Source organism: Archocentrus centrarchus, chromosome 2 (genome assembly GCF_007364275.1).
Source record: "Archocentrus centrarchus isolate MPI-CPG fArcCen1 chromosome 2, fArcCen1, whole genome shotgun sequence".
Taxonomy (NCBI): Eukaryota; Metazoa; Chordata; class Actinopteri; order Cichliformes; family Cichlidae; genus Archocentrus; species Archocentrus centrarchus.
Genome location: NC_044347.1, coordinates 26,758,562 through 26,774,842, shown reverse-complemented (window position 1 = coordinate 26,774,842; position 16,281 = coordinate 26,758,562). Strand labels below are relative to the sequence as shown.

The following is a 16,281-nucleotide window of genomic DNA, read 5'->3' as shown; positions in this document are numbered from 1 at the left end:
TGGGAGCAACAGCGATGGACAAGAAATTAGAAATTAATGCTCAGGTTATGCGGTTTGGAGACAAAGTTAAAGAGGCAAGGTTGACAGTGGACATATTGGGAAAAGGGTGCCGAATATGGAGCTGCCAGGCAGGAGGAAAAGAAGAAGACCACAGGGTGTGATGAAGGGAGCAGCCGAAAAAAGTAGTAGAAGAAGAATGTAGCATAAATATTCCATATTTACAAAGACCAAAGGCTGTATTTGTCAGGTTGTGAGTGTATGTGTGTGTGTGTTTGTGTGTGTGGCCCCTAACTCGACCATGTGCTAACCCCACACAGCTGCAGAGTCCCCTTGAGGGTTTGTCGCACAGGCAACAGAGGAAGGGCGGAGAAGGTGGGGTGGGGGTGTGTGGTGGGGGTGGTTTGGCGGGGGGGGGGGGGGGGGGGGGGGGGGGGGGGGGGTAGCAGGGGGGAGGTTGGACTGAGCACTCATTTCCATGCCGCACTGTTCTGGCAAAGACATTGTACACCGCTGTGATTGTGCGTCTCTAGTGCTATTGCTCAATCTTTTTAGGCCTGTCAGTTAGGGTTTTCATCAGATAATTCTCCAGGCATCGAGGTTGGAACGCTCATTGTGTACTTCGGTGTGGCAAATGTGTTTCTTTGTGTGTGGTATTGCAATAGAAGATAGAAGATGAGACAAGGGGACTCTTTAGAGGGAATTAAGAAGAGCATAATCTGATTGTTTTCTTTATGCTAAACATCAACTAGAGTTGTAGAGAATACAAATGAATTCAGTCTCTCCCGTAGTCGAATGTCTATTCAGATATATTATGATAGGAGTTGTCATCCTTGTAAAACTACAAGTGTTTTCTGCACACTTCTAGCAGACATATGACAGCTCACAGTCCAGCCTGAAAACAGTAATGGAGAAACCGAGGAGTCTCAGGTTCCTCAAATATCCCTGTCAATCACGCGCCGTTTCCTCTCAGTGCGTTTTCTATCTGTCAAGGGTCATAGCAAGTGAGGATGAGACCCGTCCCTCCCTCCCTACTGCTGCTTCTCTATCTCCTCCACCTCCATCCCTCCCTCCTCTCCTTCTCCTTAGAGGTGTATCTCTACCTTGTGCATCACGTCTGGGCATGACCTGTTGCTAGGTAACTCTGGGTCACAGCTGCACACTATGGCAGACCCTTTTTTTATTTATCAGTGAGTTATGTGGGAGACGGGGGCTGTAATTTATTAGTTTGATATTGGCCAGGCTGCGCAAGTTTGGGATTGTAAAAAGAAGAGACGGCCTATAGCTCATCAAAATGCTCATTCTGATCCCGGGCCTCCGTTCGCTGAAGAGATTCACAACAGAGGGGATCACAACATTATAAATTCATCTGCTTTTTACTAAGAAAATCAAGCATCTCCAACAACAAAGCCAATGGTAATGCACTTTCCATGCTGGTAATTGAACAGATGTGGTCAGAGCTTAGAGGACCAAGGAAAAGGAATTCATCTCAGTACTGTACAGCATGCGACTGATTCATGTCCACGGATGAAGTGGGTGCAGACAAATAAGCGTTATCCAGCTTTGTAGTACCTGCAGTATAAATTTATGCAGAACTCGCATCAGATTGATTAGGTTAACGCATCCCTTGAAATGAAACAAATGACTTTCATAGAAATAAAACCTAAAATATGATAAAGGTTTGATATGATAAAAGTATAGTTTGCTTTAGATTTATTTTTGGTTTGACATTTAGGGGAAAATGCTTCTTTGCTTTCTGTAAGGTTGACACCATTTTTAGCATAAAATGTAACATAAAGCCTGTGCAGCAGCTGGTTAGCGTCACTTAGCATAAAGACTGGAAACAGATGAATTAGATAGTGTAATAAAAGGTTCTCAACTGTAGACTTTAAAGATTTAAGTTATATTTAGGTCAAATGGTAGGATAGCAATCGTTCATATTATTACTGCTAGCTAATAGCTAAAACAGCATGAAAACGTCAGCAAGTCTCTGCAAGTAAATCATAACTGGTTATTTTTGCTCACAAATTAGAAATAATATGCAGATAATGAAAAAGATATTAGTGTTTTTATTGGTGTGGCTAATTAGAAGTAGAAATGGCGGGAATTTTATAATTAAAGTAAGCTCACTGACTGCTAGCTGTAGTGTCATACTAGCCGTGCAAAACCGTTAGCGCAGCTCCTCTAACTCTGGAAAAGAAATATGACTGAAATATATCAACATATGTCCATAAAACTGAAAACTGGCATTTTCATTTCCTCCAGTATGTCAGTAAATAATGGGATTTCCATCAGCCTGCTATTATACTGTTAGTAATGCGCTCAATTTCAGCATACACACACAAATATATGGTATGTTACGTAGTTTTGAATATATAGAAATTAATTTGATGTTGTTCTACCAGACTGAGAGTACTGAAAACATTATTTGTGGGAAGAGAGTGAAATAATGCCTTTGGCATAATTTTTATGAGCTGAGGGAAACATTTTTGTAGGATCATTATTACTCCTTAAGATTGATCAAATAAGAATTTCTACGATTTTAAAGAGTTCTCATAAATATTTATACTGCATACAAACTATTTTTATTTTTTAGGATTTTCCAAAAATATCTAAACAGACATATATATACAGAGAAATAAACCCTCAAATCTGGTTGGTAAAATTTTTAGAACAGACTGCTCCCATCTGAAAGTTTGACAGTTTTTGCAACACTTCAGTATGATATTAATTTGTGATGCATCTGCTGCTGTTGACTCAGTCACACATCTCCCTCTTTGCCCTGATGAAAGCTTGCCATTGCATCCCAGGTCTCGCCCGCAAAGCTTTTGTTAAATTCCTCTCCCTAATGTGCGTGTGATGAATATTTTTCAAATGCTTCCTTCAGGCCATAGCTGATCAAAACAAATGCACCTGCACTTTTTTTTTTTTTCCTCCTTGCAACTGCAACTCCCCCAGGACTGGTAAAAATTGACTCCCTGGCTTCCTCCACCAGGCAATTACGTGCCATCTGTTCCCATCTTGGTTGTTCCAGCTCGTTTTGTTTCTGCGATTGTTCCCCTAATATCATAGGCCTGAAAATGTTAGAGAGGATGGTGGGGTGGGGGGGTGTTGGGGTAAGAGTGGAGGGGGACACAAAAATGAGGAGTGGCATGAAGAGGAATTAATCGAATCTAACAGTCGAACCAGATCTTCCCCTCTGAAAGGAGATAGTCCCACTAGAATGAGGACAATTACCATATTCATCACCTAATATTGCCTGCTGTATGCAAAGTGGAGAAGAAGAGTGCAATATGACTTTCTTGACCATCTTTCTAGTTCCATCTGCGAAAGCTTACAGACTTGTTTTTTAATTGTTTGTTTGCAACAAGTCCACTTCATACCTGCTTTGCTGTGGCGCTGCCATTGCTTTGAGAGTGCTAATAATAACCCATTAACTTCTCTGTCATATATCGCACTGATAAATATATATATGTGGTTGTTATGCTGCCATGCTGAATCACAGTATTGTTTTGTTACAGTAACTATTGGGCCCATTACTCTCTGCCACACACACGGGCTGGAAGCAGCGTGTAGATTTAATTGCAGTGATGTCGCAGGCGAGGCGAGCAGCTGGATTGGAGAGTTTTAACAGTGATATCAATAACGGAGCGCCACCTTAGGCCGATATTATTTTCCATCTCTCCTGGCAGAGCGGAAGATAGAAATAATCAGTCACACCACCAGCCAGGCAGCCTGTAGGACCCCGTGTGACATCCAGCAACACTGATGGCTCAGGACCCATCTGCGTCCAGGGGGCAACACTCCGTGTACGTGTGTCCATGTGCGTGTGAGTGTGTGGGTGATGATAATTGGTGAGAAGATGCTGGATCCTATAAGAAGCGGGAATCTGTTACACCGCTCAAAGGCTTATACAATACAATCCCTAACTGTCTTAATCAGAAGAAACCTTTTTTTTATGCCATCCTAAATGTGTGTTCAGTGCTGAACCAGCGTTTTACTCCACAGGTTTTAGAAACTGTTAATCAAACTATCTGCAATAATAAATAAATAAATAAAAAAAAAAAAAGCAGAAGTATCCCGACAATAATATATATTTTTAAAAAATCTGAGGACAAATTCAGGTACATTATCATTCCAGTATCTCCTTCTGCAAAGCGTTACCTCTGAGAGGTCTTAAGTCTCCGCCCACAGAACCCGTGCCATCATTTGGTTTTTAATAATGGTAATTAGATAAGCGGAGTCCCATAATGCAACTGAATATCGACAGGCAGCTGTTGAACGTACGTGGATTGAGGCTTGTTGACAGCAGAAGCAGACCCTGTAGATTTGCATCATGTATACTTATTTGAAATGAATGTCTGCGGTTTTCCAAAGCTGCCGCCCTAGTGGGAGCACCAACAAAAATAGTAAGGGACGTAAGTGTGATTCTGTAATTGGCTCCAAACGTGAGTTTCCTGTGCAGAGATGCTGGTAAGTCAGCTATCCGTAAAATACTATATGATGGGAAATGACCTTGCTCAAGCTATTTAATATAAAAACATCTACAGAGTAATTACTCTAATTAAATTCCTTTATGAAAATGATTTAATCTTTCTTTACGTAGTGAAATATCTCCATGCTCAGTGTAAAACTGAAATACAGCTGTGGGCTAAACCCCTGGAGTTTTGGCTCCTGGTTTGGTAACAGAACTGAGGTTTCTAAAATAAGAAAATACGTTTTCAGGTGAAGCCTCGACACTCAGCTCTCATAAAGCCTCCGTCTATAGAATAAGATACATCGTTTTCTTGGACGTGTTTAATTTGGAAGAACAAATTGTATTAAGTTGTATGGCAGTCTGCTTTGTATTTGCTGACATCTAGTGGTTCAATGAGTTAAACATAATACATATAATCATGTTGTGTGTGTAAACCTATTGAAAGAGAGGTGATGCACAAACAACCGACATTTACATTAACTGGCTGAAGGCAGTTGCCGCTGTTAGCAGCGCCTGTGATATAACTTATATATTGTTCAGCTATTTTCGGACCCAAGATCCAGTCAAGCAGAGTTCTAATGTGACACAAAGCAGTTCAAATTTACATGGATTTCATTATTCAAATATATACAAAACAATAAGGATTAAACCTGAATAAATGTATTTTTCTGGGGCCACTTGATTTCATTTTTGAATGTGAAAAGCCGTCAGCCTCAGGATGCTTTTAGAGCTTCATCCTCACCTGCTAAAGCCCAACTCAGATCAGCAGGTGGATAGCAGATGATTTCTCTGAGAGAATATGCATCCTCACAAACGTACCAGCAGGATCAAAGCAAAGCAACATAACACACATTATAATCTACAGTCAGTCTCTTCCTCTACAGTTTCTTTGGTTTGGGGGGAAAGAGGTTTCTATGTCCTAGTTTGCTTGACAGAGAGCGTGAGTGTGAAAATATTCAGAATGAAGTTTTAAGATAATATGGCCTCTTAGCTTATGATTTACATATTTCATGCAGTAACTTTGTGTTTTTGCAGTTGTTCTCATAAAATTTTCAACCTTGAGAGAAAAGTAAATACCACTAACTCCCCAAAATATTCAACATGAAACAACAAGGTCCGCTCTGTTAACGTTTATAACAAATGTTTATGCTAAAGTTTATTACATTAATAATAGTTATGCTAGAGTTACATACCCCTTTATAATCAGCCAGTGCAGCTCAGTAACACAACAGTGCCCCTGTGAAGAATGCAAGGATGGAAAAAAAAAAAAAAGAAGGGAGAAGGCCTGGTGGGGGGGGGGGGGGGGGGGGGGGGGGGGGTGAATGGGGGAGGAGGAAAGAGGAGCAGGAGGCTGCAGGTCAGAGCAGAGGGAGCAGCAGAAGGAGCAGTGCGCACCTTGGATGCAGGTAGGACCTCCTTAACATTGCTAACTTTTTTTTGTATACTCACCTTTAAAATGTTGTGTCTTAGAAAAAAAAATCCTGTTATGGCTAATATACACATAAAAGAAAAAATACAAAAAATGCAAATGATGGCTTTTAGGGGCCGTTTGTGTCTGACTGCAGACCTTTGACCTGACTGCAGGGCGTATGAGTCTTCACCTGTGCTGAGCTTTCCACTCTGTAACTCTTGTTTAGTTTGCGGTAATGCTCACAAACATCCTGCATAATCTTCTCAATTATGAATGGCATCATTTACTTTGTAGGGAGTAAAGGCCATTTGGTAACTTAGCAACTACCGCCTCTCATTCAACATGAAAGTGGGGTAACATGAGAAGTCAGTGGCCTCGCTCCAGATAAGTGACAGGGATTTTTTTTTTTTGCTGAATGTAACCTTTAATTTCCTTCATTTTAACAAATAGATTAATGCCTCTTCACAAGCAGCACATCTCATAACCCACATGTGCATAAACGTAATCTTTGATTAAACTTCAGTTTATGTGTCGCAGGCTTTTCTGCTTCTGAGTTCTTTTTAAAAGAATATTTCAACTGACCTGGAACGTGTAGAACAAGTCACTCACAGATAACATCTTTAACATAAAAAAAACAGAAAAACATGGGTAATAGAGTTTATCCATTCAAAGCTGGAATTCACATTTCCATCGGGACCTTATTGTGAGCATGCAGAGGTAAACTGACACCTCCCCTTTCATCCTTGCAAAAGCCTTTTTTTGTTTGGTCCCGGTGAGCGCAGAACTGTCTACCCAGGTCTACACTGTTAACATATACAGTGCATGCCCCTACCCGCAACTGCCAGCTCAGAATATGATCCATTTATAAATGGCCATAAACAGCATAGGCTTGCTGAAAGCGCTGACCCTTCTCTGGCAGTGTCTCGCATACCTTGTGTCAGTGATGAAAGACAGAGTTCAGTTTCAATGCCTTGAGCAGATAAGAGCAGAGGATTACAATGGGGCACCTGTGCTTCATTCGGAAGAAGCTATTTGAGGCTAAGATTTCACGATGAGTGACATTAAGAGAGGTGACTTGGCGAAGCAAAATACTGGACGCGGTGTGTACATCTAAGAATCATTTAAAATCACAAATAGCAACAGATAAGAGAAATAAGGTACGCTTGAGCATCCTATTAGGGGCATTTATTGTTGTAATCAACCTCTTCCAGCACAGTTGAAGTCTGATTACATTGCTGACCTCAGGTGGTTACCTGAGAGTATTTTGGAGTCTTGTGAGAAACTGGATATTGTGTGGGATGGATAAAGTTGCAACGAATGAAAATCTGTGTCCCAGTTTTATAACAGCAACAGACAGGTCATGACTGTGCCATTCATTGACGAAACACTACAGAATGACTGTGTTGGTGAGAACCAAAATGTCTCTATGACATACAATACTTAGCCTTTATAGTGCTGTGCCATTTTTCTCCTGGCTAGGCATCTTTTTTTTTTTTTTTTTTAAGTCTGCTTCCACACTTGCTACATTTTATAATGTGTTCTGTGCATTTTCTATTCACATGAATAATTTTTACTTTTTTACAGAAATATAAAGGAGTGAAAAATAAAAAGAGGACTGCTGAAATCTATCAAACATAATGCTGATGAGGTCTCACTCTGAAAGAAGAGCCCTTCCTGGGTTCTCAGCCCTGCTGACACATAGCACTCCAAAACTGAAAGATGTGACCTCCCCACCTCTACTATCCCGAACCCCACGGGAGTCCATCTTTACTTCCATATCTCTTACTTCGCCGCCTCCATGGGTGACACAGGCTCTTTCTAATCTGGAGCAAGGAGAACAAGAGCTATTGAACCTCAGGGAGCGACAGCAGGCCCAAGTGGAGACGGTGAACCGCGAATTGGACAGCGCTGCAATTGAAGCTCAGCGAGAGGAGCGTCGCCTTCTCGAAAAGGTTGAGCAGGACCACAGAGATGCCCAGAGGCACCTCAGTCAAGTGAAGAGAGAGAATGCTGCGGCAGTGAGAGTTGTGCAGTCACTTATTGATCAGCAACTTAGAAAAATTGGTCAGCTAAAGGAACAGATACAAAGATGGGGCATTACAGCTGGGGAATCCAACAAAAATCAACTGCAAAGAGGCGTGGCAGAGGTCACCCAACCATGGGAACTCTCCCTGACACTTAAAAGAGTCAGTTTTGTACCGAGCCCCCAGTCCGAGTCCTTAAGATTAGGGGAAATTGATGTTCGTGAGCAAGGTGTGACCTACCCCATTGGTGTTTGCAGTGTTCAAGGACAGAAGTGTGCCTTGCACTCAGGAAATAAACATTTTTCGAACATTTCCCCTCTTGAAATTCGAAAGGAACCTCAACTAAACAGAAGTGGACAAAGGTATAGTCCAGAGGACAGCAGTAAGACAAATAGTGGGAACATGCGTGTTGTCCGGAAACTACGTCTGTCTAGTTCTACAGAGAATGAGGAAGACTTCAAATCTCCCAACTCTCCCATACCAAGATATCGTGGTGTCTCTGAGTCTTCCCAAGATGAGGAAGTGGAATCTGTGTTTTCAGATACACAGGGGCAAGACCTTTTCCTGGCTATCCCACCTGTCTCCAGTCAAGGAGAATCTGAAGGAGATGACTCTGATAGCAGACCAAAGGGAACAAAGAAGCGCAATACAGTGAAAGGTAAAAGAAAGCAAAAGGCACTTGTCTTGGTCTCTTGTAAGGAACCATCCTGCCCTCCTGAAGAAATTGGTGAAAAAAGAAGTGATGTGGCAATATCTTCAGAGATTCACAAAGGTTCACTCTCCAGGCACAGTCTGGCAGATGTTTCTACAAGGCATCTTTCTCTTTCCCAACAAGGCCTTTCAAACAAATCCTCGGTGGACAGTCAAAGCCCTCCATCCCCAGTGAACAGTGAGGATTTCTGCTACACTTATACTGTGAATACTCCTGTAAACGGATCCCTTAAGCAAGAACATTATCGCTCAGTATCCACAGCTGAACTTTATGGTAAACTGCAACCTTTAATTAGTGATGACAAGACTGAGCACAGTGGAGTCAGAAAGGTCAACAGAATGTGTCTTGTCTCTGAGAGCTCAACTCATCAGCAAGGCCAAGGAAACGGCCCAGAATCCGAAAGGAACACCATAAACTTTGATGAACGACAGTCAAGAGCCAAGACTCGGGTTACACAGGGTTTACATTTAAATCGTGTGAGCAGATCTCTGTCAATGTCAACCATTGAAGGTGACAAATTATATAAAGTCAATGAAACACAGCAGGATATGAAAGAGGGAGCTGTGTCTGGTTTGAGGGAGCTGGAGGAAGAGGGTGGTCCAGCTGCCTTAGATTCAGCTTATCTAGTCAAACAGTTTGGAAAACAAGGATCAGGCCGCACTGACTTCAACCTTCCAAGTGGTGTCCATGCAACTGCCAAGGGGCAGCTATTTGTGGTGGATTGTGGTAATGCCAGAATTCAAGTGACGGATCTCCAGAAGAATGTTGTGCAACAGGTGTCTCCGTCAGGATCCGAGAGGTCGTCCCGCATCTGCAACTACTTTGACGTGGCTGTGAACTCAAAGGGCCTCATCGCACTAACTTGCGCTGCTGAACGAGCTGTGCTGGTGTTCAGCCGTCACGGACGGCTCCTACAAACATTTGGAGGCACAATGATCGGTTCCACCAATGAAGAGCTGGATGCACCGAGAGGGGTCACCGTTAACCGTCAAGATGAGTTTTTAGTTGCTGACATCAAGCGCGGCACTATAACAGCATTAAAACTGGACCCCAAAACAGGAGCCAGGTTGGAGCGCACGGTGGTGACAGGGTACCACAGACCCTACTTGGTGGCAGCTTGTCTCACCACTGGGCTCATGGCAGTATCAGAACGAGGCAATGAAACTGGGCGTGTCCCATGCATTCGAGTCCTGGAGCCAGGCTGGAACACTATCCGAATCCTGGGAGTGTGTTCTGGCCTGGGGCCAGTCCTGACCTGCCCGTGGGGCCTCTGTATTGACAGCGATGGGGATGTATTGGTGACAGACTGGGGCAAGCAGCACCACCGTGTTCTTATCTACCCATCCAAGGGAGTTGGCTGGCCTCTGGTGACTGATAATCTAAGTAGCCCAAGGGGTCTAGCGCTCCTACCTGATGGCCACGTGGTAGTGTCAGACAGCATGAATCACTGCATTAAAATCTACCAGTACAAGTAAATACAGTGCATAGTGAAGAGAGAGATAGAGACAAATATAAATAGTCTTAAAGAGGTTTTAAGATAAAATGAGTTAGGTTTAGGGTCATAACTTAGAGTCATAATCAGTGGTGTAGAAATTGCCACTTTTTATTTCCTCATTTCAGTTCAGTTCTCAGTTCAGAAGATCCAAGCAACATAGCATGCTTTGAAAATAACCTTTCTAATGTCATCACAGTGCAGCACAGGGGTCTGTAATTCTTGATAATTGTGTGTTCCTGAGTGATATTTAGATTTTTTGTGTGCATCATTCTCACATTGCAAAACATGCAGATAATCAAACAATCGTGACAAATCTCACTGTAATCTCTTTTTGTATTCAGTCGATCAACTGTTTAGCTGGCTTAAGCTTGGCCGGGTTTGGATGCCTTTTGTACTGTCAGTTTCTTTCAGTTAATAACATTAAACTTTCACTTAAATCTTACTTCAAACAGTTTTGTTGTTTCTGGAGTGTATGTACCAAAGTACTTCAAGGGCTGCTCAGTAGCTTTCAGGTATTTCTTTAGTGGACAAACTGTCCAAAGTTTCCGTATTTCCAGAAAGGTCTTTCACCAAACACTGCAAGTGGAACAAAGGGAGTTTCTATTTGACCAACTCGCAATCATCAAACATAGTTGGAAGTGGTAAGATATTAACCAGACATATCGATAATTACATTTTCAATCCGCACCAAACTTTTATCTTGAGGTAGACATAGAAAATATAGTTTGGTCTGCACACACTCTGATTCAGGAAGAATAAAAAGTAGAATGCACAATGGTAAATGATCGTGTTGCAGCTTTATTTTGCAACAACAAAACTTTCATCATTCTGTCTGCACAAACACACACACAGGAACACAGAATTTCCTAACCTGTCCACCCACACGTACACAGCACAGAATAAAGCTCGGCTCCACTCCAGAGTGAGACTCCACATCACAGGACTTCACGAGGAGGAACATGGAGCTGTTCGCCACAACTCTGCTTCTGGGACTGGCACTTGCCCTCACTAACGCAGCACCTGTGTGAGTGTTAATGAGCTCCACTTATTTTTCAGACCTTTTATTGAAAATAGGCGATTCCTGTTGGCAGGGTTTTTCCTGCTATCTGGGTTTCAAAGGCAACAGGATGTGCTTTATCTTTTAAAAGTATTTCCAACAACTGAGCGGTACAAATTCTCTGTGAGCAGATTCTTTATTGAGGTCAAATAACTGCATTTTTTTCACAGAAATGAAAAAAAATCAGTCTGCAACTATTTAGATTCTGCAGTAATCTCTGGATTTTCTCTTATGTGGTGGAAAAGTCACCTTCCATTCATTTCATAACGTTGTTTACTGGATCACAAAGTTCACCAGATGGATCAATAGAACAAATTTAAGAGTGATAAGTCATCATATTTTCTTGTTGCTTTGTCACTGACTCACAACTCTTTTTTTTTAACCTAATGTAGAAAAATAACTTTCTGAAATTATCCACAGGCACCAACAGGACTCAGCAGCAGAGGGTAGGTTTGTTTTATATACATAAACTGTACATAATTTGTCAGTTACGTAACAGCTGAGACTCAGTTTCAGAGGCATTCTCTACTGAGTGCCTGATGATATACTCTTTGAATATTACAGTCACATTCACATATAACAAGTATGTTAATTTTACCCTGGGAATAAAGACGGCGATGCTGCTGTGCCAGACCGATGTGCAGGTGTAGAGTTTGACGCCATCACTCCTGATGAGAATGGGCACACGTACTTCTTCAAAGGTATCTATCTATCTATCTATCTATCTATCTATCTATCTATCTATCTATCTATCTATCTATCTATCTATCTATCTATCTATCTATCTATCTATCTATCTATCTATCTATCTATCTATCTATCTATCTATCTATCTATCTATCTATCTATCTATCTATCTATCTTTCTATCTATCTATCTATCTATGAGAGAAAGAAAGACAGATAAAATTGCATCTGTGGTGTTTTCTCCTCAGGTGACCACCTGTGGAAGGGTTTTCATGGCCCAGCTCATCCCTCAAAGATGTTCTTCAAGGAGCTGGACGAACATCACCACCTCGGCCATGTTGATGCTGCTTTTCGGATGCACAACCAAGAGGACCAGAATGTCCACGATCACATCTTCTTCTTCCTGGTATGATCCACGTATACTTTCAATTATGATACGAGACAAATACACTTTTTACCTTTTATTCAGATATTCTTAACCGTTTATCCAGAATAACCAGGTGTTCAGCTATTACAACCATACTCTGGAGGCCGGGTATCCAAAAACTATCCAGGAGGCTTTTCCTGGAGTCCCAACAGATCTGGATGCTGCTGTGGAGTGTCCTCAAGGAGAGTGCATGACTGACTCTGTTCTGTTCTTCAAAGGTATGTCAGCATTTACTGATACAAAACTGCTCAGTAAGTCCAAAGTCGCATGAGTTTTTTTGTTTAGTTTGTTGGTGAACTGTGATATAATGAGGTCACATTACATAAATAAGGACACTGTGATGATTGGTGATCCCCTCAAAATGGTCATTTCCCTCCGCAGGACAAGATGTGTTCATTTATGATATAGTCACAAAGACAGTGAAGACCAAGACGTGGCACCACCTGCCTGTCTGCACCTCTGCTTTCCGCTGGCAGGAGCACTACTACTGTTTCCATGGGCACAACTTCACCAGATTCAACCCAATCTCAGGAGAAGTGAGCGGCACATACCCAAAGGACGCCCGCAATTACTTCATGAAGTGCGCCGACTTTGGTAGGTTCATTAAGAAAAGCAATTTGGGATATTCTTTTGTTTAGGAAATAGAAAGAAATTCATTTTGAAGTATTTTTTCAGCCAGATGCAATCTTTGTGTGTTACCTGCAGGTCATGGAGGTGATCGTAAACCTCCTAAATGCAGCGAGGTCAAACTAGATGCCATCAGTGTGGATAACAGAGGCAGAAGTTACTTCTTTTCGGGTAAGATTAAAAGCAATAATATTAAAGTAACGCAGGAGTAATTACATTACAAGGTAACAAATAACTTTTTACCTTGTATGTATAAAGTATAAAAGCAATGCAGGAGTTTGCCTAGCTTAGCATAAAAACTGGATAAAAGAGCTAGTCTGGCTTTTGTAACAGAAATGTGGTCAGAAAGGTGTTTTGTCACAGAGAAGTTTGACTACCAAAATTTAATCAGTTCATTCTTGAGTCCAAGTGAATGTTTGTGCCAAATTTGATGAGATTCTTTCTTAGCAAGATTGATAGACAACTCTAAAACATACTGTTCCGATTTCATGTCGACAGATCTTTTCATAATGTATAATTTGCTCGTGTGACATTAATAAATTGATGATCGAGAGCAAGGAGAGGGAAATTTCCAGGATTTACAGCACTCATTCTTGGAGAAAAACATCGACTATCCCACAAATATCAGGTCCTGATTTTTTTTAACTAGTCTACTGAAAGTGAAAATAGCATGAACATCTGGAACTGCTAGGATTCGCTATGTAACCTGAGCACAAAAGAAAGAAAATTTGTGTTTGATTGATTATTTCTTTGTTGTAACAATGCTTCTTGGCAATAAACCCAACACGGTTGAAAAGCCTGCTTATTGGCCCTTAAATGGAACCACGTTTGTAGGGAAAATGCATTTGTGGGTTGAGCAGCAGAGTTAAATATGACGGGTGCACCAATGAAAAACTTGCCAAATCTTCTCTGCCAACAGCTTATTCTGCTGTTGACTCTGATTTGGTGTTGATTATTGGATTTGATGATTGAAGTCTGCATTGGGCATTTAGCTATTTGTAGCCGCTGGAGTCTGATTCTTTTACATTTCAGTTTTTGCACAGAGTAAACAAACAAATTGTAACTTTTAGAGGTGCTGCCTCTTTTTGGAGCTTTGGTGAGGGTCAGCCTAACTATTTCCTCCTAGTCTTTCCCCGTTGGCTAAGCTGAGCTAATGGTGTTGTGATCCAGGCTTTATATGTGGGATACGGATTTGGGAGCACTTCATCCAACTATTAGCAAAAAAAAAAAAAGGACAAAATACCAATATGTGATCCTGTTCTTGGAGAAATATGTTTCAGTTTGCTGTAAAGCTGTGATAAAGAACAAGTTGAATCTACTCAGGGCCTATCTACATGCGTCTGGACTCCAGGCGTGATGGCCTTCACGCCTTTCCAATAACCAGAGCATGGAAAGAAGTGACAAACGGGGTGGATGCTGCTTTCTCCTACACTGACAAACTATACTTGATTAAGGTAGACACCCATGTAGCCATTTTTCTTTTCCCAATTTCTCTGTTGAGGTTAAAACTAAAATCCCCTCGTTCTGACAAACACTTACAGGGTGATCAGGTTTACATCTATAAAGCTGATGCCCACTACACCCTGATTGAAGGCTACCCTAAAACCGTCAGGGAGGAGTTGGGCATCGAAGGAACTGTGGATGCTGCTTTCCTCTGTCCCAATCAACACACAGTTCATATATTCCAAGGTTAGTTACTGAGTGCTTCTAGTTTGTTTTTTATAGAGAAAAATTGGTGCTTAGCTTTGTCTTTGCACAAGTGATTAACATTAATATTTACACATATTTCCTCCAAAAGGAAACAGGATGCGTGATGTTGACCTTACTGCCACACCCAGGATCATCACCCGAGACGTGTCCTTGCCCTTGTCTGACATCGATGCTGGTCTGTGCGGTCCAGATGGCATTAAAGTGTTCAAGGGCTCACAGTATTACTTCTATGAGAGTCCCATGGCTTTGGCTACGAGCAGGATCGCCCCTTTTGCTCAAAACATCACGTCAGAAATGATGGGGTGTCAGGATTAGACAGAAAAAGAAAATGAGGAAGTGAGGTAAATTTAGATCATAGACTTGTCAGTTTTTGGAAAAGTTCTCATGTCTTGCAGTGAAGTTTGACTTTTGTTTGGTAAATAAATTCAATTATTCAATTCAGTGACGATCATGGGAAAAGTTTTATCATTAAACAACCATAAGCAGAGTGTCTATACATTGAGTGTGTAGGTTTGAAACTGAGGTGAACCAAAATCAGCTATGAAGAAGTAATGTCAGAGTTTGGCCACAAGAGGACCTACTGTTCAAAGGCATGCATATTCCCCAACAAAGCTGTGTCCCAGTGGCTTGTTTCTTTTTAATCATAATGAGCAGTGTGACTTCTTGTTGTTGTACTGATATGAACCCTGAAGTATCATAAATGCCATGATCCTAAAATGTTTTTTCCCATAGCTTTCTGAAATGATGCTGCTACATGGACGCCAATAAACTATACCCTTCTTTTCTGTCGGTCATTTTGTAGCTTTCTTCATTCAACACTGAATATTCCGGTATGAAAAGTCCTGTGCAGGAATATTATTTGACTAAAAGGGATCAGGTCAGACAAACAGATCATGCAGACTGTTTGCAGCCATTGCCTCTGTGCCCAAATGGGACACTTCCTCTGATGTCACAACCAAGGGGCCACTTGAGTGCGCTAAATGCCTCTCCTATAAGTGCATCTGCCTTCCAAAGGGCTCATCGGTCAGCCCAGATACCATTCTGGTTAGCTTAAGTGCTCCTTTAGTGTGAAAACTAGGAACCTTTAGTTTGACCCCACCATCTTAAATAGCCTATGGACTGCGCAAATGCACAAGGGCAGCAATAATGCGTGTAATGGAGCTTTTGTAAGTTGTGTTGTTTTTAAAATGAATTTCTTCACATGATCTCTAGTTCACCTCAACTTTTGAGAAACCAAAGTGCACAATCTTTGGCGTAACCCCAAATCAGACCATGAGCAGTGCAAGCTGTCATGTCAAAATCAAAATGTTGTCTTTATCAAAGGAGAAAGCACCACAGATACCACAGGTGTGTGTGTGTGTGTGTGTGTGTGTGTGTGTGTGTGTGTGTGTGTGTGTGTGTGTGTGTGTGTGCGCGCGCGCGCGCGTGTGTGTGTGTGTGCGCGCGCGCGCGCGTGTGTATGTGTGTGTATGAGATTTAGCCATTTGGATATTTAGATCACATCTTTGCACGTTGCAGTTTAGAATGAAGTCCAAGCAGAGAGGCCTCACAGAACTATGTGGAACTAACTTGACTAAGTAACATTTACCTTTTAAATAGAAGTGATGGAATTAATCATAAGACTATGGATTACTATAAATATGTCCATGTTCTCATAT

General features: G+C 41.6%; 1 protein-coding gene across 1 annotated transcript; it reads left to right on the top strand.

The window, feature by feature from the left end:
* Nucleotides 1-11,005: 11,005 nt before the first annotated feature.
* Nucleotides 11,006-15,417, top strand: hpxb (hemopexin b). The gene is made up of 10 exons (XM_030754178.1): nt 11,006-11,140; nt 11,594-11,619; nt 11,785-11,874; nt 12,108-12,265; nt 12,351-12,504; nt 12,668-12,880; nt 12,992-13,084; nt 14,237-14,367; nt 14,455-14,602; nt 14,712-15,417. The coding sequence occupies exons 1-10, from the start codon at nt 11,076-11,078 to the stop codon at nt 14,936-14,938; spliced, it is 1,305 nt and encodes a 434-aa protein (XP_030610038.1). The 5' UTR covers nt 11,006-11,075; the 3' UTR covers nt 14,939-15,417.
* Nucleotides 15,418-16,281: the final 864 nt, after the last annotated feature.

Bases quoted from the DNA above. Each gene is read 5' to 3' on its own strand.
- hpxb (XM_030754178.1), top strand. From the start codon at position 11,076: ATGGAGCTGTTCGCCACAACTCTGCTTCTGGGACTGGCACTTGCCCTC. The intron at 11,620-11,784 runs GTAGGTTTGTTT...CTGGGAATAAAG, and splicing joins ACAGGACTCAGCAGCAGAGG to ACGGCGATGCTGCTGTGCCA. The intron at 11,875-12,107 runs GTATCTATCTAT...TTTTCTCCTCAG, and splicing joins GCACACGTACTTCTTCAAAG to GTGACCACCTGTGGAAGGGT.